At 37.5% G+C, this 24,623-nt stretch overlaps 1 protein-coding gene across 5 annotated transcripts in view; it reads left to right on the forward strand.

Moving 5' to 3' along the window:
• The window catches only part of UTRN (utrophin), a 1,395,536-nt gene that overhangs the window by 370,803 nt on the left and 1,000,110 nt on the right, over nucleotides 1–24,623 (forward strand). For all 5 annotated transcript variants that reach the window (XM_053711837.1, XM_053711835.1, XM_053711836.1 and 2 more), the window contains 4 exons: nucleotides 10,792–11,030; nucleotides 14,692–14,872; nucleotides 15,878–16,023; nucleotides 24,252–24,464. In XM_053711837.1, the coding sequence (XP_053567812.1) occupies nucleotides 10,792–11,030; nucleotides 14,692–14,872; nucleotides 15,878–16,023; nucleotides 24,252–24,464 (779 nt within the window). The remainder of the gene's footprint in view (nucleotides 1–10,791; nucleotides 11,031–14,691; nucleotides 14,873–15,877; nucleotides 16,024–24,251; nucleotides 24,465–24,623) is intronic.

A 24,623-nucleotide genomic window follows, 5' to 3' on the forward strand; every position in this document is an offset into this window, starting at 1 on the left:
CTATCTAAATTATGAAACAAAAATATATTGAGTTTCATGTCCCTTTAAAGTCATGTTATTTTTAAAAATGAGTCCAGTTAAGATTTTGATAATTTTGGTGCATATATTTTGACATATAGGGGACATTGCAAAATCGCATTTTAGTATTCTGAGAGTATCATAAACATATATAGAAAAATATATAGAAAAAAGATTAACAAAACAAAGGAATGCCCCATCTACATTTGCAGATCTATAAGGTGTAAACATTTACCTTCTAATGTGAGAGTCACTGCTTCAATATGGTCACTGCTTCAATATGTTGTTGCGCAACACAATAACGCTCCCAAGTGGGCACAAGGAGCTAAACATTGCAAATTGTTTCTTGCTTTTTCAATCATGTGCCACACAACACAAACGTTTTAGGCATACACATACATCTGTCTGAAGCTCTTCAGAGCAAGGCCTTCCTCCATTTGTATTGAATTAAATTGTTTTGTTTAGGTTTATATAGATTCTATATAGTCTCTAAATATATAGGTTCTACCCAAGGAAAACTATAGAGGGCACTACACAGACACAAACACTCACCTCTTTCCTGGCTAATCGTTGGATTTATTGGCATCAGGTGGGGGCACCATCCAAATAGCAGAAAAATAGTCCAAAATGGATGATCTTGGGCCCAGATTTGAAAAAGGCGCATGTAAGTGCTGAAACACTTTACCTGTTTATTTTTGTACAATTTTTCCCCTTTATGTCTATTTTTCTGCTATTTGGATGGTGCTCCCACGTGATGCCGAAGTGTCCAGCTATCAGCCAGGAAAGTGAGGGAATCGTCTAATTGTGGCGTTTGTCTTTTTTATTAGTGATTTAGCTCTTTACCAGTGGTGTGCTGAAAGTTTTTACTTTTAAAATTAAACATTAAGTGCACTGGTAAGACACTTTCCCATATATATATATATACCTCTATATATATATATATATATATATATATATATATATATATATATATATCTATATTGGTATAAATATATATTTGTGCAGAAAGCCATTAGATATATGATTAAATATCTCTTTAAGAATAAATAGACCATGTTCTGCTACGTGCAGAACATTGGATTATGAAATATTATGAAATATGCAATATATCTTCTTATGTTACGCTTTTAAATAACCACAATCGTGTTTGCGCGACTTGTGGGTTTTTTCAACTTTTTGGCTCCAGTGAAGCCTATGGAGTGAATGTGATTTCTCAAAGTCTATTTGTTACTGTTACGTTACGAATGCGAGAGTGCAAATTTTTTACTTTTGAGTGGTTTTAGCACTTGAACGCGAGCGCAAACTTCCGCTCCACTTGTAATCTGGTCCTTACTGAGCACTTCAGATTCTCAGTGTAGCAACTACCTGCAGCTAGATAAGAGAGCTACCATTACAGAACTTAAGTTCTACTGTCACATGATTTTGCAACAAACGTTCTCCGCTGAGTATGGGCAATAAACTGACTGCAGGTTTTATACATGTCTCCTAGCAGCACTTTAAAGGAAAAGCCATTCTTTTCCCTTCCTTTAGAGAGCAAAGCCCCCTTGTGGGGCAGTGACAGGAAGTAACGGACCCTTCAGAAGTAAAATTAAAATAAAAGGTAAAATTATTTTAAAATGACGAATAATACATATTGTGATTATTTCTAATAAGTATAATCCACTACTTAGTGCTTTATTATTACAATAATTAAACAGGTATGCTTTGCAACAAAGGATACCAAGAGAAAAAGTAAATTTGATAACAGAAGTAAATTGGAATATTTCAATCACAAAATAATTTGTTTTCTGCATGAAAAAAAGGTTGTAGTTTGTATTGCGTTTAAATTTAGCAATAAATGCATAGGTATGCAAATCTTTATTACAGTTTTAAATGTCTTAATCAAATAAAATTATCTTTATCTACAACCAACTCAAAATGTATATCTGGCCGCGATTCTGTACATTGTGTTTCTCTTTAGCCTACACTTAACATTTGCGGCTCAGTAGACTCACCCATGAACTTAATGCTGCAATACAGATTATTTTCCTCGCTTTCGTTTTTTATCAAATATCACTGTTGCTGCATAAATGAGTCCCTTCCTGTAAATAATATTTTTGGATGAATAAATCATTACTTTTTTCAAATAGGATAATAAACATTCTGCTTCCTTTAATTGTTAGTGAGTTGATTCATTATTTAAATGGAGACAAGTATAATTATGCTTAAAAATAATATATTTTTATTATTATATGTCAAATTAATAAATATGTACTCCTTAAGGTTTTGTGTCACAAACGTCAATTTCTTTCATCAGTACTGTAGCATTGTGAGTGAAATAGTTCACTTACCTCAATGTGTTTACTATTTCTCACTTCCCTCTAGTCATGGGTGCTGCCATTTTGAAATCTAGTGTTCACTGCATTTCAGTACTGAGGTGTTTGCACATGTGCAGCAACCCTCCCTTAGATACCTGCAGTGTGACCTATGTTTCAAAATGGCTGCACTCATGAATATAGGGAGGTGCATAAAGTGTTTAGTGTTCCTTTATAGAAGAAAAACGGAAAAGTTACTTAAAGGGACAGCCTAGTCAAAATTAAACTTTCATGATTCAGAGAGGGCATGTAATTTTAAACAACTTTACAATTTACTTTTATCATCAATGTTGCTTTGTTCTCTAGGTATGATCAAATTGATTTCTTAACCGTTAAACGTCTCTTATCTCAGTGCATTTTTACAGTTTTTCACATTTAGCCAGTGCTAGTTCATGTGTGTCATATAGATAACATTGTGCTCACTCCCGTGGCGTTATTTAGAAGTCAGCACTGGTTAAAATGCATGTCTGTCAAAAGAACTGAGATAAGAGGGCAGTCTACAGAGGCTTGGATACAAGGTAATCACAGAGGTAATATGTGTATTAATATCACAGTGTTGATTATGCAAAACTGGGGAATGGGTAATAAAGGGATTATTTATCTTTTTAAACAATAACAATTTTCAAGTAGACTGTCCCTTTAAAATTGCAAGCTCTCTTTGAACTATGAAACTTTAATTTAGATTTGTATGCCCCTTTAAAGGACCAGTCAACACAGTATATTTGCATAATCAACAAATGAAAGATAACAAGACAATGCAATAGCACTTAGTCTGAACTTCAAATGAGTAGTAGATTTTTTTTCTGACAATTTTAAAAGTTATGTCTATTTCCACTCCCCCTGTACCATGTGACAGCCATCAGCCAATCACAAATGCATACACGTACTATGTGACAGCCATCAGCCAATCACAAATGCATACACGTTTATTCTGTGAATTCTTGCACATGCTCAGTAGGAGCTGGTGACTCAAAAAGTTTAAATATAAAAAGTGCGTGCACATTGTGTTAATGGAAGTAAATTGGAAAGTTGTTTAAAATTGCCTGCTCTATCTGAATAATGAAAGTTTAATTTTGACTTGAGTGTCCCTTTAAACATAGAAGAAAATGACTGTTTCCTTTAAATGCTTTCCGCAGCATTATTTTTGGCTTTATAACAAATGTGTGATTAATTTGCAGCATATGTCTTGAATTGTCTGTGGGTTCCTGTAGCTGCTGCTATAAGCAAAGTTGGTAAAACATAATCTTATTTGTGTGCAGACTGTTATTTTTTTTCTACAGCTGTTCAAACATTATTGTGAGTGTAATTATTGTGTACCCTCCTCTTATCAGTACATTTCCTGATTCAGCTGTCGGCTGAGCGTACACCTTTCCTGGTATCTTCTACATAGTCTATTTAGATAGTAGATGGAACAGATATTTATACTTATTAATAAAGTGCTGATATTGTTGGGCTGGGCAAACCCCGATGGCCGAATGTCTGTCTGTAAACATTTCCATCTGGATTTTTTTTTTCTCTTTTCTTCAAAATTACATTTAAAGGGACAGTAAAATAGTTTTTATACTAATGTATTTTCAATGACTTGTTATACCAGCTGCAGAGTATAAAATGAATGAGAAATTGTATTTACTGGGTTATTTGTGTATATTAGCTGGTTTTGTGCGTTTAAACCACAGCCAATTACAATGGGTAATATCAGATCTCATTATGTTATCACTTTGTGTACACACACTTGCTTCCTTATCTTATATTTGTCTGGAAAACCAAAGCTCAATACATAGAGAGAACAATAGAACAATTATATTTGTATTACTTAACTATCCTGCACCCCCTGGGAGTGTAAGTTCTTTTGCTGGCTGTGGTTATCAATAGCATAAACTCCAGTATAGAAACTTTCAGTATAGGTGGGGATACCACAGGCTAAATCAGCTATTTCAAATGCCGAAATAAGGGTAAAGGAGCTACTTGTAAACCATTTAAATCACTCCAGCAGGTAAAATGGATCATTGGGAACAATTTAAAGGAGAGATTTATTTTTTGGAGTGAACTGTCCCTTTAAGGTACACAAAATGCAAACTTTAATGGACATGAAACCCATTTTTTTTTATTTCATGGGGCAAATAGAGCATACATTTTTAAACTACTTTAATTGTATTGTTTAATTGTTTGATTGTATTCTCTATTTGAACCATAAAATAAAACATGGTTTTCTTATCCCTTTAAATTTGCATGGTTCAGATACATGCAGTTTTAAAGGGACAGTAATCACCTTTAATTTACAAGACATTTCTGTTGTGTTGCTATAGAATAACACATCAGCAAAGTCTAAACGTTTTAAAATAATTTTTGCTGTATTATTTTTCAATAGCCAAACTCCACCCACTATTTGCCTTATTTCGAGGAGCCAATCTGGGTTTTAGTCAGCAGACAACAAAGCTAGCCACTGTTGCAAAGTATAAAAATACATTGTTTTGCAGTTGTTATCAGTTAAATTCAATTGGTGGCTGACATGTAGCAGGGTTAGCCTTGATAAATCTCCAAGGTGCATTTCATGGTCGGAGAGTTAGACATTTTTCTTTTTTCAGAGCTAAATTACATGAAAAGGGTACAAAATAAATAACAAAAATACTAAGCAAAGTTGTTTCATTATGAATAAGTAAACATTTTATATAAAAATCTCAAGTTGTTCATTGTCCCTTTTTAAGTGACTTTTTTTCCAATTTACTTTTATTATCAGACTTTATTTTCTAGGTATGATCTTAAAATGTTTTACTGAGGGTAAATTCAGCAGCTGCAGTGCGCTTCTGGGAGCTAGTTGTTGATTGGAGACTGCACGCATGTGCCTCTTGTCAGATGTCTTCGGCTAGTTCCTAGTAATACATTGGTGCTCTGAAGCTGACTTTATCTATGTGTTTACACTTTAGAATTTAAGCCTACATGTTCTCATTTGTTAGAGCGTGTTATTTTATCACTAAATATATGTGTTTAACCTTCTGAAAGGGGTTAAACACATAGGTAACCAAACTGCTCGTGAGCTGCAGAAAACTGCTGGTCCCAAGTGGAAACTGACCCAATCAGTGGCACGACCCAGCTGTGCACCTAGCTCTGCTGATTGGCTCAGCTGCAGTTTCCACTTATAACCAGCAGTTCTCTGCAGCTCCTGAACACTATCCACCAGACACATAATACAGACAGCTATGTTGCAGTCTTAGACATTGGCATTGTCTATTTGAAGTGTTATTAAAGGAACAGAAAAGTCAAAATGTAACTTTCATGATTCAGACAGAGCATGAGATTTTAAACTACTTTCTAATTTACTTCAGCTATCTAATTTGCCTCATTCCCATGGTATACTTTGCTGAAAAGAATTCTGAGGTAGGTTCAGGAGCAGCAATGCTTTACTGGGAAGCGGGAGCTAGTACTATGAATACATAGAAGTAAACTAGATAACAGATGTCAGTTGAAAAGCATATTAAGGTATTATTTCCTGCACTGAAGGGGTTAATCAGCTCTCTAACCTTACCCCTCCCATTAATTTCTGCCATCTTTAGTACTGGCAGCTGTCTGCCAGTACCTATACAAATATTTAAAAAAAAAAAATCTGTAATTTAGCGGTCCCCCCTCCCACGTTCATTAACTTGGGGCCCCCACATTTTTCTGTAGTTTAGCTCCCCATCCCTCCATCTCCCTTCATGTTATTGTCTGCAGTGTATGGCCATACCACTCACTCCTCCTCCCTCCCCGCTCCCTTGCTTGGCCACCCATCCACCTTCCGGTTTTCCTCCCACACCTCCCGCCGGCACCAGTAGATGATCGTTACAGATGGTGACACACACAGTCATGTGGTACGATAGTACTGCACAACGTATATCTATACCTCATTTTATGTTATGGGGTTAAGAGATCATATCTCTTTAGCAGAAACGGTTGTTCTTTCCCCATCTTTACATTTTAGATACAATCAGGGTAGATTTGATTTAAATCATGATTTAGATCACAATTTTAAATCATTAGTCGGTAAGACCGATTTAAATCAATTTAAGCCATAGTTTTTATTTTTAGAATAATAACTTTTCAGATTATTTTTCCAGTTATATCAGACCATTGCCAATTTGGTTATATATCATTTTAAATTATAATTGAAATTAATTAAATTATTGGGCAGTGAACTATCTGCAGTTTAATAGGTTAATTATTCATATTTGATCACTGTTTAAAGTGAATGTAAAGTTTGATAAATCAGTGCCCGGCTTTTTAAAAATCCTATTAAAAACAGGGGCACTTCATTCATCAAACTTCACTTTTCACTTTTTTCGTTTTGTTAAAATACTTAGCTTTTAATCTTGAAAGCCGCTCCAGCAATTCCCCCTCCTGCCGCTCATCACTTCATACGTCAGCAATGACGAATACGGCATCCTCCAATCACGGCTTCCTCCCCAGGGGAATCATTGCCTTAGGCATCGCTGTGATTGGAGGAAGCCGGATTCGTAATTTTTGACAAATGAGGATGCTTGTGGCGTGCGGGGGAAGCACTGGAGCGGCTTTCAAGATTAAAAGTTAAGTATTTTAACAAAACGAGGGAAATGTAAAGTTTGATGAATGAAAGTGTCCCTGTGGTTTTTAAAAAAACGGGCACTGATTCATCAAAATTTACATTCACTTTAACCTGTACTTGTAAGGAGAAAAATGATGTTTAAATAAACTATTTAAATTGTTGTTATTAAGGTAACTAAAGTAAAATACTCATTACCTTAAAAATAACAGTTTTATTTAACTAAAACAAAAACATATTTCATTTTTACTGCTTGCCCCTCCCACTCACACAGGTGCATGAGCAGATCTATTCCACTCCAAATAATCTTCTATACATTTAGCTTTTTGAAACTTAGTATTGGTTGATTCTGTGTGCAAAGATTTGCAGAGGGCAATGGCATTTACCCCTTAAGGACCACAGTACTTTTCCATTTTCTGTCCGTTTGGGACCAAGGCTATTTTTACATTTTTGCGGTGTTTGTGTTTAGCTGTAATTTTCCTCTTACTCATTTACTGTACCCACACATATTATATACCGTTTTTCTCGCCATTAAATGGACTTTCTAAAGATACCATTATTTTCATCATATCTTATAATTTACTATAAAAAAAATATAATATATGGGTGGAAAATGGAAAAAACACACTTTTTCTAACTTTGACCCCAAAATCTGTTACACATCTACAACCACCAAAAAACAACCATGCTAAATAGTTTCTAAATTTTGTCCTGAGTTTAGAAATACCCAATGTTTACATGTTGTTTGCTTTTTTTGCAAGTTATAGGGCAATAAATACAAGTAGCACTTTGCTATTTCCACACCACTTTTTTTCAAAATTAGCGTTCGTTACATTGGAACACTGATATCTGTCAGAAATCCCTGAATATCCCTTGACATGGATATATTTTTTTTTAGAAGACAACCCAAAGTATTGATCTAGGCCCATTTTGGTATATTTCATGCCACCATTTCACCGCCGAATGCGATCAAATAAAAAAAAAATGTTCACTTTTTCACAAACTTTTTCACAAATTTTAGGTTTCTCACTGAAATTATTTACAAACAACTTGTGCAATTATAGCACAAATGGTTGTAAATGCTTCTCTGGGATCCCCTTTGATCAGAAATAGACATATATGGCTTTGGCATTGCTTTTTGGCAAATAGAAGGCCACTAAATTCCGCTGCGCACCACACTTGTATTATGCCCAGCAGTGAAGGGAGCTTGCAGGCTTAATTTTAGCTTTAGTGTAGAGATCAGCCTCCCACCTGAAACATCCCACCCCTGATCCCTCCCAAACAGCTCTCTTCCCTCCCCCACCCCACAATTGTCCCTGCCATCTTAAGTACTGGCAGAAAGTCTGCCAGTACTAAAATAAAAGGTATCTTTATATTTTTTTATTTTATTTTTTAAATCATATTCTGCTGTGTAGGATCCCCCCTTAGCCCCCAACCTCCCTGACCCCCCCAAACAGCTCTCTAACCCTCGCCCTCTACCTTATTGTGCGCCATCTTGGGTACTGGCAGCTGTCTGCCAGTACCCAGTTTGCCATAAATAATGTTTTTTTTATATTTTTCTGTAGTGTAGCTGCCTCCCCTCAATAGCCAACCCCCCACCCCCTCCCAGATAACTTAGATAACCCCCCTCTCCTCTACCTTACCCTCAGCTAACTAGATTTGTCCCATAGTGGAGTTCCCACCCGCCCCCGTGATCGCGCCTGCAGATCGTGCCCCCCCCCTGCGCACGTAATCCTGCCCCCGTGCGATTACTTCCTCCCATCGATGGCCCCCCACCCGGCTCCCTGCATGGCTCCCACCCACCAACGATCATGAACATTGATGTCACTCTCTCTGCATCTGATGGCTAAAAAATGTTATTGCAGGATGCCTCAATATCGAGGCATCACTGCAATAACATGAAAGCTGTTGGAAGCGATCAGGATTGCTTCCACCGCTTGAAGACACTAAAGACGTACAGGGTATGTCCTTGGTCGTTAAGGACATTGTTTTGTAGGACGTACCCTGTACGTCATTGGTCGTTAAGGGGTTAAAGAGACAGTAAAGCCATGATTCAGATAGAGCAAGCAATTTTAAACAACTTTCCAGTTTACTTTTCTTATCTATTTTGCTTTTCTCTCTTGGTATCCATTGTGGAAAAGCATATCTTGGTAGGCTCAGCAGCAATGCACTACTGTAAGCTAGCTGTTTTGAGAACTACAAAACCAAGAATATGTGATATCTTTAAAGGGACCCTTAACACCTGACTTCTAATAATCCCCAAAACCTTCTTTTTCTTATTAATAAAAATAAAGTAATCACTGCTGCCTATTTTATCTGTTCCTCTTAGCCCAACCTTTTGACGGAGATTGTTTTGAAATACAGTGTTGATACAGTGCTTGATTTCCTATGTAAGCTGCCATATTGTAGTGTGCATTACAGGGGCTCTTCTCTTAGAGCATAAAACTTGTGGGCAGTTTGAAAAATAAATAAAACATAGTCTTGGAAATTAAATATATTTATACCCACACGCTGCAGGCAGAGATGCAATTCCTCTAAGTACTGTATATGTATAGACGATATGGTGTGTGTGTCATATGACTGCATCATGACCATGTGATTTCTGTGCCCCTGTAACGCACCCTACAATATAGCAGCTTACATAGGAAATCAAGTACTGTATCAACACAACTGTACTGTACAGTACTGTGTTTCAAAACAATCTCCTTCAAAAGTTTGGGCTAAGAGGAAAGGCAACAGTGATTACTTTATTTTTATTAATAAGAAAAAGTAGGTTTCAGCAATTTTCATCAGGTGTTTAATGTCCCCTTAAGATAGAAAACAATACCCCAAATAATTCACCCTGGGTACAATCATTTTAGCAAAATATATTTCTATGAACTAAAATAATTCTAGCAGGAGCTATTACACACACGTTTTCTTGTCATTTGCAGCAGCCTACTGAGAGCCAGCAGTTTCTTGTATGTTAAAAAATGATGTGTTATATGTAATCATTTTTTTTAAATCAAAGATTAACCCACAAATAACATGTAGTTCATTTTAAAAGTTGTATATTAGTTGTTCAAAAGCTGGAAAAAAGTAAAATAAATGTACACTCCCCATATCTTTAAGAACTGCAAACCATTACAGTATCTACTAACATATTATCAGTGGCTAGTCTTGCCATCTTTAGACACAAACCCAGATTGGATCCTCCAAAAAAGGAAAGCAGAGTGTGTAGTTTAGCTATTGAAAAACAATTGCAGCAAACAAGATGTTAAAGGGACAGTCAACACCAGAATTGTTGTTGTTAAAAAGATAGATAATCCCTTTATTATCCATTCCCCAGTTTTGCATAACAAACACAGTTATATTAATATACTTTTTACCTCTGTAATTACCTTGTATCTAAGCCTCTGCAGACTGCCCTCTTATTTCAGTTCATTTGACAGACTTGCACTTTAGCCAATCAGTGCTCACTCCTCGGTAAATTCACGTGCGTGAGCTCAATGTTATCTATGTGAAACACATGAACTAATGCCCTCTAGTGGTGAAAAACTGGCAAAATGCTTTCAGTTTAGAGGCGGCCTTCAAGGTCTAAGAAGTTAGCATATGAACCTCCTAGGTTTAGCTTTCAACTAAGAATACCTAGAGAACAAAGCAAAATTGGTGATAAAAGTAAATTGGAAAGTTGTTTAAAATTACATGCCCTATCTGAATCATACAAGTTTTTTTTGGACTTGACTGTCCCTTTAAATTGTTTGAAAAATGTTTCATCTTGGCAGATACATTATTCTACAGCAACAGAAACGTCTGGTAATGACAAGGTTTTTAGTGTCCATGTTACTAACATGCTTTTATTTAATATTTTTTTATGTTTCTTTGCAGAAGATCTTCCAGTAGAAGAACTTATAGAGTCACTGGAGAGATTAAGGAAAGAATGGAAAGAGACAAATCTGCAAATAGATGAATTGAATAAAGGAATCCAATACCAGGAGGCTATTAACGCATATATCAAAGAGTTAGAGGAGCTGGAACAAAGTATAACACAGGAAGAGGACTGGGTCACTACCTTGCCTGAGGACACTCCTGCACTTCCTTTAAAATCTCTAAAGGAAACTAGTCAGGTGATCTCTTTATATCTAGCAAATCATTATAAAAATGAATTATGGGCTTACTGAGTACATTTGGAGATTTGCACAATTCATTTTCTTTGCAGACATAAAAATGTTTTATACTGCACTTACTTAAAGGACCAGTCAACACAGTAGATTTGCATAATCAACACATGCAAGATAAAAAGACAATGCAATAGCACTTAGTCTGAACTTCAAATGAGTAGTAGATGTTTTTTCTGACAATTTTAAATGTTGTCTTTTTTCCACTCCCCCTGTACCATGTGACAGCCATCAGCCAATCACAAATGCATACACACTTATTCTTGCACATACTCAGTAGGAGCTGGTGACTCAAAAAGTTTAAATATAAAAAGACTGTGCACATTTTGTTAATGGAAATAAATTGGAAAGTTGTTTAAAATGGCAGGATTTATCTGAATAATGAACGTTTATTTTTGATTGAGTGTCCCTTTATACATTTCAGACTTTAAAGGGACATGAAACCCAATTTTTTTTCTTTCATGATTCAGGTAGAGAATACAATTTTAAAAAAAGTTTCCAATTTACTTCCATTATCAAATTTGCTTTGTTCTCATGTTATTCTTTGTTGAAGAGATATCTAAATAGGTAGAGTGCACATATCTGGGGCACTACATGACAGGAAATAGTGCTGCCATCTAGTGCTCTTGCTTATGTATAACATTTTTGCAAAACTGCTGCCATATAGTGCTGCAGACACATGCACACTCCTGAGCGTACATCCATGGTTTTCAACAAAGGATAACAGGAAATAGAAGAGTATTTGATAATAGAAGTACATTGGAAAGTTGTTTAAAATTGTATGTTTGATCTGAATCATGAAATAAAAAATGTGTTTTTCTGTCCCTTTAAAGTGAAGGTAAAGTTATCGTCTATTGAAGCCTACTTATCGTTTATCAATATGTCCTTAATCTAGTCGCCTATTTTTTTTTCTATATTACTCATTTCGTTTGCCCAATAAAATTTCTATAAAATTCCCTACCGTTTGTCTTCCGACTCCTCCCCAGCCCTACTTCTTGAAGTCGTGACGTCTTCAGCGGTCCCACCCGCTCTTTACTTATCTCAAATGCACGTTCACGAATATGATTTTAAATGCGCATGCGCTACTCGCCAAATGCTGCCGTCCACTCTGCATGCGCTAATCGCCAATACTAATAAACGTCCGTAAGAAGCCGATGACGTAGGACAAGGATTCCTAACGATAAGTAATACACATGTGCAAAACGGGAGCGCGCTTGCTTATCAAGCTGAAGAAAATTTTAGCACGCATGCGCAGATGAATATAGGGGCGGATGACGTTGAATGAAGTCAGTAGGATGAAAAAAAAAACGTGATCAGGAATGAAAACATTTTTTTTATACGGGTTGAATTTGGGGACGAATCAAAAAGCCTTTATAAAGGTGATAACTTCATTGATACGAAAATATATATAAATTGATGAATGAAACTTACATTGATTTAATAAACCGAATACTATATTTGATCGACATTAAGCTAACTTTACCGTCACTTTAAGAATGTTGCATTGAAAAATATATTCATGTACAAGCAAAGCCGCATAATTATTTATTAAAGAAAAAAGTTCTAATCCTACTTAGTATATTCTGTTCCTTCGCCCCCCCTTCCTCTTTTGGCTCTGCTGTGATATAACTATAGGCACGGATTTAACCCTTTTCACAAATAGATTAAAAAAAGGTACACATACTTCTCTTTTAATGGCAAAAATGACAAATATGACATTTGATTAGCTAAAGTTTACCATCACTTTAAAGGGACAGTCAACACTAGAATTTTAGTTTTTTCAAAAGATAGATAATCCCTTTATTATCCATTCACCAGTTTTGCATAACCAACACTGTTATATTAATATACTTTTTTCCTCTGTGATTACCTTGCATCTAAGCCTCTGCAAACTGCCCCCTTATTTCAGTTATTTTGACAGACTTGCATTCTAGCCAATCAGTGCTCACTCCAAGGTAACTTCACGTGCATGAGCTCAATGTTATCTATATGAAACACATAAACTAACGTCCTCTAGTGGTGAAAAACTGTCAAAATGCATTCAGATTAGAGGCGGTGTTTAAGGTCTAAGAAACTGGCATATGAGCCTACCTAGGTTTAGCTTTCAACTAAGAATACCAAGAGAACAAAGCAAAATTGGTGATAAACAAAAATTTGAAAGATGTTTAAAATGACATGCCCTATCTGAATCACAAAAGTTTTTTTTGGTCTCGGCTATCCCTTTAAGTAAAAGAAAGGAACTTTCTACTAGGGATGAGTAAATGTTTTGGCTTATTTGAAGGGACATTAAACACTAAATACATTTTATATTTTTATAACCATAGTATTAAGTAGGAATGTGCACATTTTTGCTTTCGGCATTCGTTTAATGAAACAAGTGTTGAAAATAATGCAGCATTTGTTTGTTTTTGAAAATTAATTTATTAGAGACCGTGTGCCACACACAAATATAAAGGCAAATCCAGATAATTGTGTATTGTTCTTTAACTGTAATAAATCTGGCCCCAAAAATAGCTGAATGCTGCAGACCGCTGCAATTTTTTTACTTTTGTTTAGAAGAGCTGGATTAGAAGATGTCACACAACTATTAATCTTTAAAAGGCACGGAATTCAGGACTCCCACGTCCCATTTAAACACAATATGAATCTAGCCCTATTAAAATAGGGCCTTTATTAATTTAACACAGGGTCCACAGGCATACAAACAACATTTCAGGCCTGCAAAACGAAAATATGCGCAAACCTAGTATTGATGTTATTCCCCGTCTCCCTCTAGTCATGAGTGCCGCCATGTTGAAATTTGCCTTTCACTACATTCCAGTGCTGATATGTTTGCACATGTGCAGCAGCTGTCCTTGATATACCTGCAGTGTAACTTAGGTTCAATAATGGCAGCACCCATGATATATTTAGTCCTTTTTATCACTTTAAAGTTTCAACTTTAGTGCCCCTTTAAAAGGGACCCTAAAAATGTATTTCATGGTTCAGATAGTGTAAAATAAAAAAAAAATAAAAAAAAAACTTTCTAATTTACTTCAATAATCAAATTTGCTTCATTCTTTTTGTATCCTTTGTTGAAACACAGGTAGGACGGTGTAGGGGCATGCACGTGACTGGAGCAATATATGGTAGATGTTTTATAACTGTTATACAGTTGTAAGAACAGTAGGTGGCAGTAGGGTTTCCTGTCATGTACAGCTCGATAAATGTGCATGCTGTCTATCTTAATATCTCTTCAACCTAGAATACCATGAGAACAAAGTCAATTTGACAAAAGAAGTAAATTGAAAACGTTTTTAAATGTGTATGCTCTGTTCTAATCATGAAAGAAAAATGTTGGGTTTTATGAGACTTTTAAATGATTCAGAAATACAATCCAATCTAAAAAAAAAAAAAAACTAAGGAAAAACTTCCAATTTAATTTGATTATAAAAATGTGCACTGTGTGTGTGTGTTTTGTGATTGGCTAATGTATGTCACATGATACAAGAAGCATGGAAAATGGAAGTCATTTTGAATATGTCAGAAAATCTACTGGTAGGGTTTTTGCTTTGTTTTGTTTTTACTTTAAACCATAAATAATCCTGCTCATTTATTTTTTCCTTTACAGCAAAAGTTTACAAATCTAAATGGCATGTCCTCCAGGGTTGAAAGTTTAAAATCAAAGTCATTGTCACTTGCTTCCTATCCTAATGCTCCAGAATTTATCCAATCCAGTATGAATGGCCTCAGTGACAGGTACAACAGAATAAAAAATCAAGTGGAACAAAAATATCATCACTTTCAGAAAGGTTAGTAATTTATCTGAGCAATTTAAAGGGGTATGGATAGAGATAATTATAACTGCTGTTTAATGGGCATTACTGGTAATACTCTAAAAATATATCCAAGTAACGTATATAATATGGGAGATTACGTTTAATTATTACCGGATTCTTTATTTTTTTTAATTAATTGATGATAATAAACTGATGAAATGTCTCTCAAAATCCAAACTGAGGTTTCATCTCATTCAGACAATTCTTGATGTGAACAGTTCACATCAAATTCTCATAAGAACAAAACAATGTAGATAAAAATACTTTGGATTCGCTTCCTCTTTGTTAACTATCAACCACATTTTTATCTCAGACTCTTGTGTTGGTAAATATCCACTGGGGTAAATCCACTGAGTTCTTTCTCCAGCCTCTGAGGTTGGTAAATATCCACTGGGGTAAATCCACTGAGTTCTTTCTCCAGCCTCTGAGGTTTCCTTTCTTTTTAGCTCCTGTATTTTTTACTTATCACATTCATTAACTAATAGGGAAATGAGTAAGCTTTTAGCAAAGTAGTTCTATAGAATAAAATGTCTACTGGAGAGACTGGAATGATTGAAGCTCTTACAGAAGCTGAGGGGTTAAATGAGCAAAACCAGCTATTTCAGACACAAAAATAAATGTAAAGGTGAATAGGGAACACATTAAAGGGGAGAAAATGTTTCAGTACAATGTCCCTTTAAAAGTGACATGACCTGATTTACTTACCCATGCTCACACCAAGTGATCCTGAACTCATAAACATCTTGAGAGGGGGCAAACCTAAACATATTAGTTTCATTAAAAAAGTTTAGTGTAGACAAATACAATAAATAGGTATAATTTTATCACCCACACTATTTCTTTATTATAAACACAGGTGTATCATCCCATTGATGATGTTAACTATATATTTATTTATATTTACTTTATCACTGCGTCTTGTATAACTAGAACCACTTTTAACACTGATGCAATAAATCTCATTTTTTTTTTCTGAAGCCTTGGATTACCAGCCCAGCCAAGTTTACCTGGACACACGGCAAACAATAAAAGAAACATTGGCAGAATGTCAGCATAAATTGCAGTCCCCTTTAATTGGTCTCTGTGACCCTATGACAGTGGAGAGGGCTCTGCAGCAGACAAAGGTAAGATCAGATAACCTCTCCATAACGGCATAGCTGTGTGTATATGCAGGTATACTATACGTCCCCTGAGTAAATGATATATATTTTATATGTGTGTGTTTGTGTATAGAAATATGTATAAATCAAATACATATTTAGCTTGACCACCTTCAAAACAGCATTAATTCTTCAGGTAGTTTTTTTTCCAAACATCTTGGAGAATTTACCCTAGTTCTTCTGTGGATTTAGGCAGCCTCCGTTGCTTCTGTTTCTTCATTTAATCCCGGAAGATTTGATGATGTTGAAATCAGGGCTCTGCGGGGGCCGTACAGTCACTTCCAGGGATTCTGTTTCTTCTTTATGCTGGAGATAGTTCTTAATGACCTTGGCTCTATGTTTGGAGTCATTATCATGCTGCAGAATAAATTTGGTGCCAATCAAATGCCTCCAAGATGGTATTGCTTGTTTAAAGGGACACTGAACCCAAATTTCTCCAACATAGGTGTGTCCGGTCCACGGCGTCATCCTTACTTGTGGGATATTCTCTTCCCCAACAGGAAATGGCAAAGAGCCCAGCAAAGCTGGTCACATGATCCCTCCTAGGCTCCGCCTACCCCAGTCATTCTCTTTGCCGTTGTACAGGCAACATCTCCACGGAGATGGCTTAGAGTTTTTTAGTGTTTAACTGTAGTTTTTATTATTCAATCAAGAGTTTGTTATTTTAAAATAGTGCTGGTATGTACTATTTACTCTGAAACAGAAAAGAGATGAAGATTTCTGTTTGTAAGAGGAAAATTATTTTAGCAACCGTTACTAAAATCGATGGCTGTTCCACACAGGACTGTTGAGAGGAATTAACTTCAGTTGGGGGAACAGTGAGCAGACTTTTGCTGCTTGAGGTATGACACATTCTAACAAGACGATGTAATGCTGGAAGCTGTCATTTTCCCTATGGGATCCGGTAAGCCATTTTTATTACAGACAGTAAATAAGGGCTTCACAAGGGCTTTTTAAGACTGTAGGCATTTTCTGGGCTAAATCGATATATATATAAACATATTTTATACTCCATAGCCTTGAGGAATTATTTTAATCTTGGGAATTTTGTAAAATAACCGGCAGGCACTGTATTGGACACCTTATTCTCTAGGGGCTTTCCCTAATCATAGGCAGAGTCTCATTTTCGCGCCTGTATTGCGCACTTGTTTTTGAGAAGCATGACATGCAGATGCATGTGTGAGGAGCTCTGATACATAGAAAAGACTTTCTGAAGGCGTCATTTGGTATCGTATTCCCCTTTGGGCTTGGTTGGGTCTCAGCAAAGCAGATACCAGGGACTGTAAAGGGGTTAAATATAAAAACGGCTCCGGTTCCGTTATTTTAAGGGTTAAAGCTTCCAAATTTGGTGTGCAATACTTTTAAGGCTTTAAGAAATTTTGGTGAATTTTGAACAATTCATTCATACATTTTCGCAATTGCAGTAATAAAGTGTGTTCAGTTTAAAATTTAAAGTGACAGTAACGGTTTTATTTTAAAACGTTTTTTGTACTTTGTTATCAAGTTTATGCCTGTTTAACATGTCTGAACTGCCAGATAGACTGTGTTCTGAATGTGGGGAAGCCAAGGTTCCTTCTCATTTAAATAGATGTGATTTATGTGACACAAAATTTAGAGAAAATGATGCCCAAGATGATTCCTCAAGTGAGGGGAGTAAGCATGGTACTGCATCATCCCCTCCTTCGTCTACACCAGTCTTGCCCACACAGGAGGCCCCTAGTACATCTAGCGCGCCAATACTCCTTACTATGCAACAATTAACGGCTGTAATGGATAATTCTATCAAAAACATTTTAGCCAAAATGCCCACTTATCAGCGAAAGCGTGACTGCTCTGTTTTAGAAAATACTGAAGAGCATGAGGACGCTGATGATATTGTTTCTGAAGGGCCCCTACACCAGTCTGAGGGGGCCAGGGAGGTTTTGTCTGAGGGAGAAATTTCAGATTCAGGGAAAATTTCTCAACAAGCTGAACCTGATGTGATTACATTTAAATTTAAGTTGGAACATCTCTGCGCTCTGCTTAAGGAGGTGTTATCCACTCTGGATGATTGTGAGAATTTGGTCATCCCAGAGAAACTATGTAAAATGGACAAGTTCCTAGAGGTCCCGGGGCCCCCCGAAGCTTTTCCTATACCCAAGCGGGTGGCGGACATTGTAAATAAAGAATGGGAAAGGCCCGGTATACCTTTCGTCCCTCCCCCCATATTTAAAAAATTGTTTCCTATGGTCGACCCCAGAAAGGACTTATGGCAGACAGTCCCCAAGGTCGAGGGGGCGGTTTCTACTCTAAACAAACGCACCACTATACCCATAGAAGATAGTTGTGCTTTCAAAGATCCTATGGATAAAAAATTAGAAGGTTTGCTTAAAAAGATGTTTGTTCAGCAAGGTTACCTTCTACAACCAATTTCATGCATTGTCCCTGTCACTACAGCCGCGTGTTTCTGGTTCGATGAGCTAGAAAAGGCGATCACTAGTAATTCTCCTTCTTATGAGGAGATTATGGACAGAATCCGTGCTCTCAAATTGGCTAATTCTTTCACCCTAGACGCCACTTTGCAATTGGCTAGGTTAGCGGCGAAAAATTCTGGGTTTGCTATTGTGGCGCGCAGAGCGCTTTGGTTAAAATCTTGGTCAGCGGATGCGTCTTCCAAGAACAAATTGCTTAACATTCCTTTCAAGGGGAAAACGCTGTTTGGCCCTGACTTGAAAGAGATTATCTCTGATATCACTGGGGGCAAGGGCCACGCCCTTCCTCAGGATAGGTCTTTCAAGGCCAAAAATAAACCTAATTTTCGTCCCTTTCGTAGAAACGGACCAGCCCCAAGTGCTACGTCCTCTAAGCAAGAGGGTAATACTTCTCAAGCCAAGCCAGCCTGGAGACCAATGCAAGGCTGGAACGAGGGAAAGCAGGCCAAGAAACCTGCCACTGCTACCAAGACAGCATGAGATGTTGGCCCCCGATCCGGGACCGGATCTGGTGGGGGGCAGACTCTCTCTCTTCGCTCAGGCTTGGGCAAGAGATGTTCTGGATCCTTGGGCGCTAGAAATAGTCTCCCAAGGTTATCTTCTGGAATTCAAGGGGCTTCCCCCAAGGGGGAGGTTCCACAGGTCTCAATTGTCTTCAGACCACATAAAAAAACAGGCATTCTTACATTGTGTAGAAGACCTGTTAAAAATGGGAGTGATTCATCCTGTTCCATTAGGAGAACAAGGGATGGGGTTCTACTCCAATCTGTTCATAGTTCCCAAAAAAGAGGGAACGTTCAGACCAATCTTAGATCTCAAGATCCTAAACAAGTTTCTCAAGGTTCCATCGTTCAAAATGGAAACCATTCGAACAATTCTTCCTTCCATCCAGGAAGGTCAATTCATGACCACGGTGGATTTAAAGGATGCGTATCTACATATTCCTATCCACAAGGAACATCATCGGTTCCTAAGGTTCGCATTCCTGGACAAGCATTACCAGTTCGTGGCACTTCCGTTCGGATTAGCCACTGCTCCAAGGATTTTCACAAAGGTACTAGGGTCCCTTCTAGCGGTGCTAAGACCAAGGGGCATTGCAGTAGTACCTTACTTGGACGACATTCTGATTCAAGCGTCGTCCCTTCCTCTAGCAAAGGCTCACACGGACATTGTCCTGGCCTTTCTCAGATCTCACGGATGGAAAGTGAACGTAGAAAAGAGTTCTCTATCTCCGTCAACGAGGGTTCCCTTCTTGGGAACAATAATAGACTCCTTAGAAATGAGGATTTTTCTGACAGAAGCCAGAAAAACAAAACTTCTAAACTCTTGTCAAATACTTCATTCCGTTCCTCTTCCTTCCATAGCGCAGTGCATGGAAGTAATAGGTTTGATGGTAGCGGCAATGGACATAGTTCCTTTTGCGCGCATTCATCTAAGACCATTACAACTGTGCATGCTCAGTCAGTGGAATGGGGACCATACAGACTTGTCTCCGACGATACAAGTAAATCAGAGGACCAGAGATTCACTCCGTTGGTGGCTGTCCCTGGACAACCTGTCACAGGGGATGAGCTTCCGCAGACCAGAGTGGGTCATTGTCACGACCGACGCCAGTCTGATGGGCTGGGGCGCGGTCTGGGGACCCCTGAAAGCTCAGGGTCTTTGGTCTCGGGAAGAATCTCTTCTACCGATAAATATTCTGGAACTGAGAGCGATACTCAATGCTCTCAAGGCTTGGCCTCAGCTAGCAAAGGCCAAGTTCATACGGTTTCAATCAGACAACATGACGACTGTTGCGTACATCAACCATCAGGGGGGAACAAGGAGTTCCCTGGCGATGGAAGAAGTGACCAAAATCATTCAATGGGCGGAGACTCACTCCTGCCACTTGTCTGCAATCCACATCCCAGGAGTGGAAAATTGGGAAGCGGATTTTCTGAGTCGTCAGACATTACATCCGGGGGAGTGGGAACTCCATCCGGAAATCTTTGCCCAAATTACTCAACTGTGGGGCATTCCAGACATGGATCTGATGGCCTCTCGTCAGAACTTCAAGGTTCCTTGCTACGGGTCCAGATCCAGGGATCCCAAGGCGACTCTAGTAGATGCACTAGTAGCACCTTGGACCTTCAAACTAGCTTATGTATTCCCGCCGTTTCCTCTCATCCCCAGGCTGGTAGCCAGGATCAATCAGGAGAGGGCATCGGTGATCTTGATAGCTCCTGCGTGGCCACGCAGGACTTGGTATGCAGACCTGGTGAATATGTCATCGGCTCCACCATGGAAGCTACCTTTGAGACGAGACCTTCTTGTTCAAGGTCCGTTCGAACATCCGAATCTGGTCTCACTCCAACTGACTGCTTGGAGATTGAACGCTTGATCTTATCAAAGCGAGGGTTCTCAGATTCTGTTATTGATACTCTTGTTCAGGCCAGAAAGCCTGTAACTAGAAAAATTTACCACAAAATATGGAAAAAATATATCTGTTGGTGTGAATCTAAAGGATTCCCTTGGGACAAGGTAAAAATTCCTAAGATTCTATCCTTTCTTCAAGAAGGATTGGAGAAAGGATTATCTGCAAGTTCCTTGAAGGGACAGATTTCTGCCTTGTCTGTGTTACTTCACAAAAAGCTGGCAGCTGTGCCAGATGTTCAAGCCTTTGTTCAGGCTCTGGTTAGAATCAAGCCTGTTTACAAACCTTTGACTCCTCCTTGGAGTCTCAATTTAGTTCTTTCAGTTCTTCAGGGGGTTCCGTTTGAACCCTTACATTCCGTTGATATTAAGTTATTATCTTGGAAAGTTTTGTTTTTGGTTGCAATTTCTTCTGCTAGAAGAGTTTCAGAATTATCTGCTCTGCAGTGTTCTCCTCCTTATCTGGTGTTCCATGCAGATAAGGTGGTTTTACGTACTAAACCTGGTTTTCTTCCGAAAGTTGTTTCTAACAAAAACATTAACCAGGAGATAGTAGTGCCTTCTTTGTGTCCGAATCCAGTTTCAAAGAAGGAACGTTTGTTGCACAATTTGGATGTTGTTCGCGCTCTAAAATTCTATTTAGATGCTACAAAGGATTTTAGACAAACATCTTCCTTGTTTGTTGTTTATTCTGGTAAAAGGAGAGGTCAAAAAGCAACTTCTACCTCTCTCTCTTTTTGGATTAAAAGCATCATCAGATTGGCTTATGAGACTGCCGGACGGCAGCCTCCTGAAAGAATCACAGCTCATTCCACTAGGGCTGTGGCTTCCACATGGGCCTTCAAGAACGAGGCTTCTGTTGATCAGATATGTAAGGCAGCGACTTGGTCTTCACTGCACACTTTTACCAAATTTTACAAGTTTGATACTTTTGCTTCTTCTGAGGCTATTTTTGGGAGAAAGGTTTTGCAAGCCGTGGTGCCTTCCATTTAGGTGACCTGATTTGCTCCCTCCCTTCATCCGTGTCCTAAAGCTTTGGTATTGGTTCCCACAAGTAAGGATGACGCCGTGGACCGGACACACCTATGTTGGAGAAAACAGAATTTATGTTTACCTGATAAATTACTTTCTCCAACGGTGTGTCCGGTCCACGGCCCGCCCTGGTTTTTTAATCAGGTCTGATAATTTATTTTCTTTAACTACAGTCACCACGGTATCATATGGTTTCTCCTATGCAAATATTCCTCCTTTACGTCGGTCGAATGACTGGGGTAGGCGGAGCCTAGGAGGGATCATGTGACCAGCTTTGCTGGGCTCTTTGCCATTTCCTGTTGGGGAAGAGAATATCCCACAAGTAAGGATGACGCCGTGGACCGGACACACCGTTGGAGAAAGTAATTTATCAGGTAAACATAAATTCTGTTTTTTTTCTTTTGTGATTCATATAGAGCATGCAACTTTAAGCAACTTTCTAATTTACTCCTATTATCAATTTTTCTTCATTCTCTTGCTATATTTATTTGAAAAAGAAGGCATCTAAGCTTTTTTTGGTTCAGTCCTCTGGACAGCACTTTTTTATTGGTGGATGAATTTATCCACCAATCAGCAAGGACAACCCAGGTTGTTCACCAAAAATGGGCCGGCATCTAAACTTAAATTCTTATATTTCAAATAAAGATACCAAGAGAATGAAGAAAATTTGATAATAGGGGTAAATTAGAATGTTGCTTAAAATGTCATGCTCTATCTGAATCACGAAAGAAAAAATTTGGGTTCAGTGTCCCTTTAATATTGTAATGTGCTGTTTAATATTTTACTGACATTTTTTATTTTTATTATTTGTATTAATGGCATTTAATTAATATGTTAATTTTGGATTATTTTGAGGATGATATATCGTGGGCGAAAAATAGTGATAGACTGTGTACAATGTAGTTTATTATTGTACATGTTTGCATGTGTAACACTGTTTTTCATATGTGTGGGGAATATGTATCAGCGCATGGGACAACATTTAAAAAAAGTCTGCTAAATAAATTGGTTTTCTACCATTTGGCTGTCAATATTTTTCTTCTTCAAATGTACAATGTAAAGTGATGCACGCAGCAATAATATTTATCTAATGAAAATGAAAGACTATTTACGTGACATTCATGATGTTCGGCAAAGGACATTCTGTTTATGGGGGTTTTCATGTTGGGTGACCTTAACACAATCCTTTTTTTGGGAAGAATTATCAGGTTACAAAAGAGAACTTGCTCACTTTGTAGAGGAATTTGCATTGTGTTTTTGATTGTCATCTCTATAAACTACTGCTTTACAAATGGGGTAGGATTTTGTATGGACCTGGTCCAGGATCAAGTTGGGACGGCTTCCACCACACTGTTTCTCTCTCTCTTCTTGGGTTGAAAGAAAAGAAATAAATCCTGCAGGTTGCCAGTTTTCATTTTATTTATTTTTAACTTCCTCACCGTCGCTGGTTCTTGTGGTTCTGGTCGTTTGTTGTACAAGGTCAAATGTTTGCCTTCAAATTCCAAAAGAGGTCGCTATATACTGTTCATATATATATATAAACATTTTAATATTTTTTTGAAACAACTGACATGATTTGTAAACACACATAAAATGCGCGTCTGAATTATTTAAAGGGACAGTAAAGTCAAGTAGGATAGGAGTTTAGCAGTGTGCACTTATTTTTGACAGTTTAGGCAGCAGTGTTTGCAACTATGTAGATCGTAGATGGCTAAAGGCACTTGCACGCCCCTGAGTTTGCCTAGGTTTTTTCTTTAACAAAAGATATCAAGAGAACAAATTAAACTTTCATGATGCAATTTTAAACAACTTTTAAAATGTCTTCTACTATCAAGTTTGCTGTGTTTTCTTGGTATTCTTTGTTGAAGATTAAAATCTAGGTAGGCTAATAAGAGTTTAGGAGCGTGCACGTGTTTTTAGCAGTCTATAGCAGCAGTGTTTGCAACTATGTATAACATTGCGATATATATTATTCGAAACACAGCTTCCAGATGGCTAAAGGCACGTGCACATTCCTAAACTCACCTAGCATTGTTCTTTAACAAAGGATACCAAGAGAATTAAGCATAACTGATGCTTGAAGTAAATTGGCAAGTTGCATAAAGCTTCCTGATCTGTTCAATCCATTTAAGTGAAATTTTGACTTAGCTGACCCTTTAACTCTACTAGAAAAAAATGATGTTATGAACCAATCCATAAAAGGAAATGAAGTTACATAAAAGTCTGTATTGTTTTTGGAATGTAGTTGGTTATAATTGATAACATTCTCCTTTCCAGAGTCTTGCACAGACATTGGATGGTCATAAAACAAATGTCGATAAACTTTACTCTGAAACGAAACTGCTGGAGAAGCGAGCACCAGAAGAGGTGTCCAGCGTCTACTTAAATGAGTGTAGGGATATCGAGGAGCAGTGGAGTGAAATAAAAAGTGCCATGTTTGACCAGCGATATATTTTACAGGACATTGCCTCTAAACTACAAGCATTTGAGGTAAGGCCAAAGAAACTTATTTCCAAATGTTTTCAGTTTATATTTAACAAACAATGCTCTTTTACTTAAAGGGACATTCCAGACAAAATTGGAATCCACATGGATGCATTTCAGTTTTGAATAGAAGCATTTTTGTAATATACATGTATAAGCATAGAT

The sequence above is a fragment of the Bombina bombina genome, chromosome 4 (assembly GCF_027579735.1).
Source record: "Bombina bombina isolate aBomBom1 chromosome 4, aBomBom1.pri, whole genome shotgun sequence".
NCBI classification, from domain to species: Eukaryota; Metazoa; Chordata; class Amphibia; order Anura; family Bombinatoridae; genus Bombina; species Bombina bombina.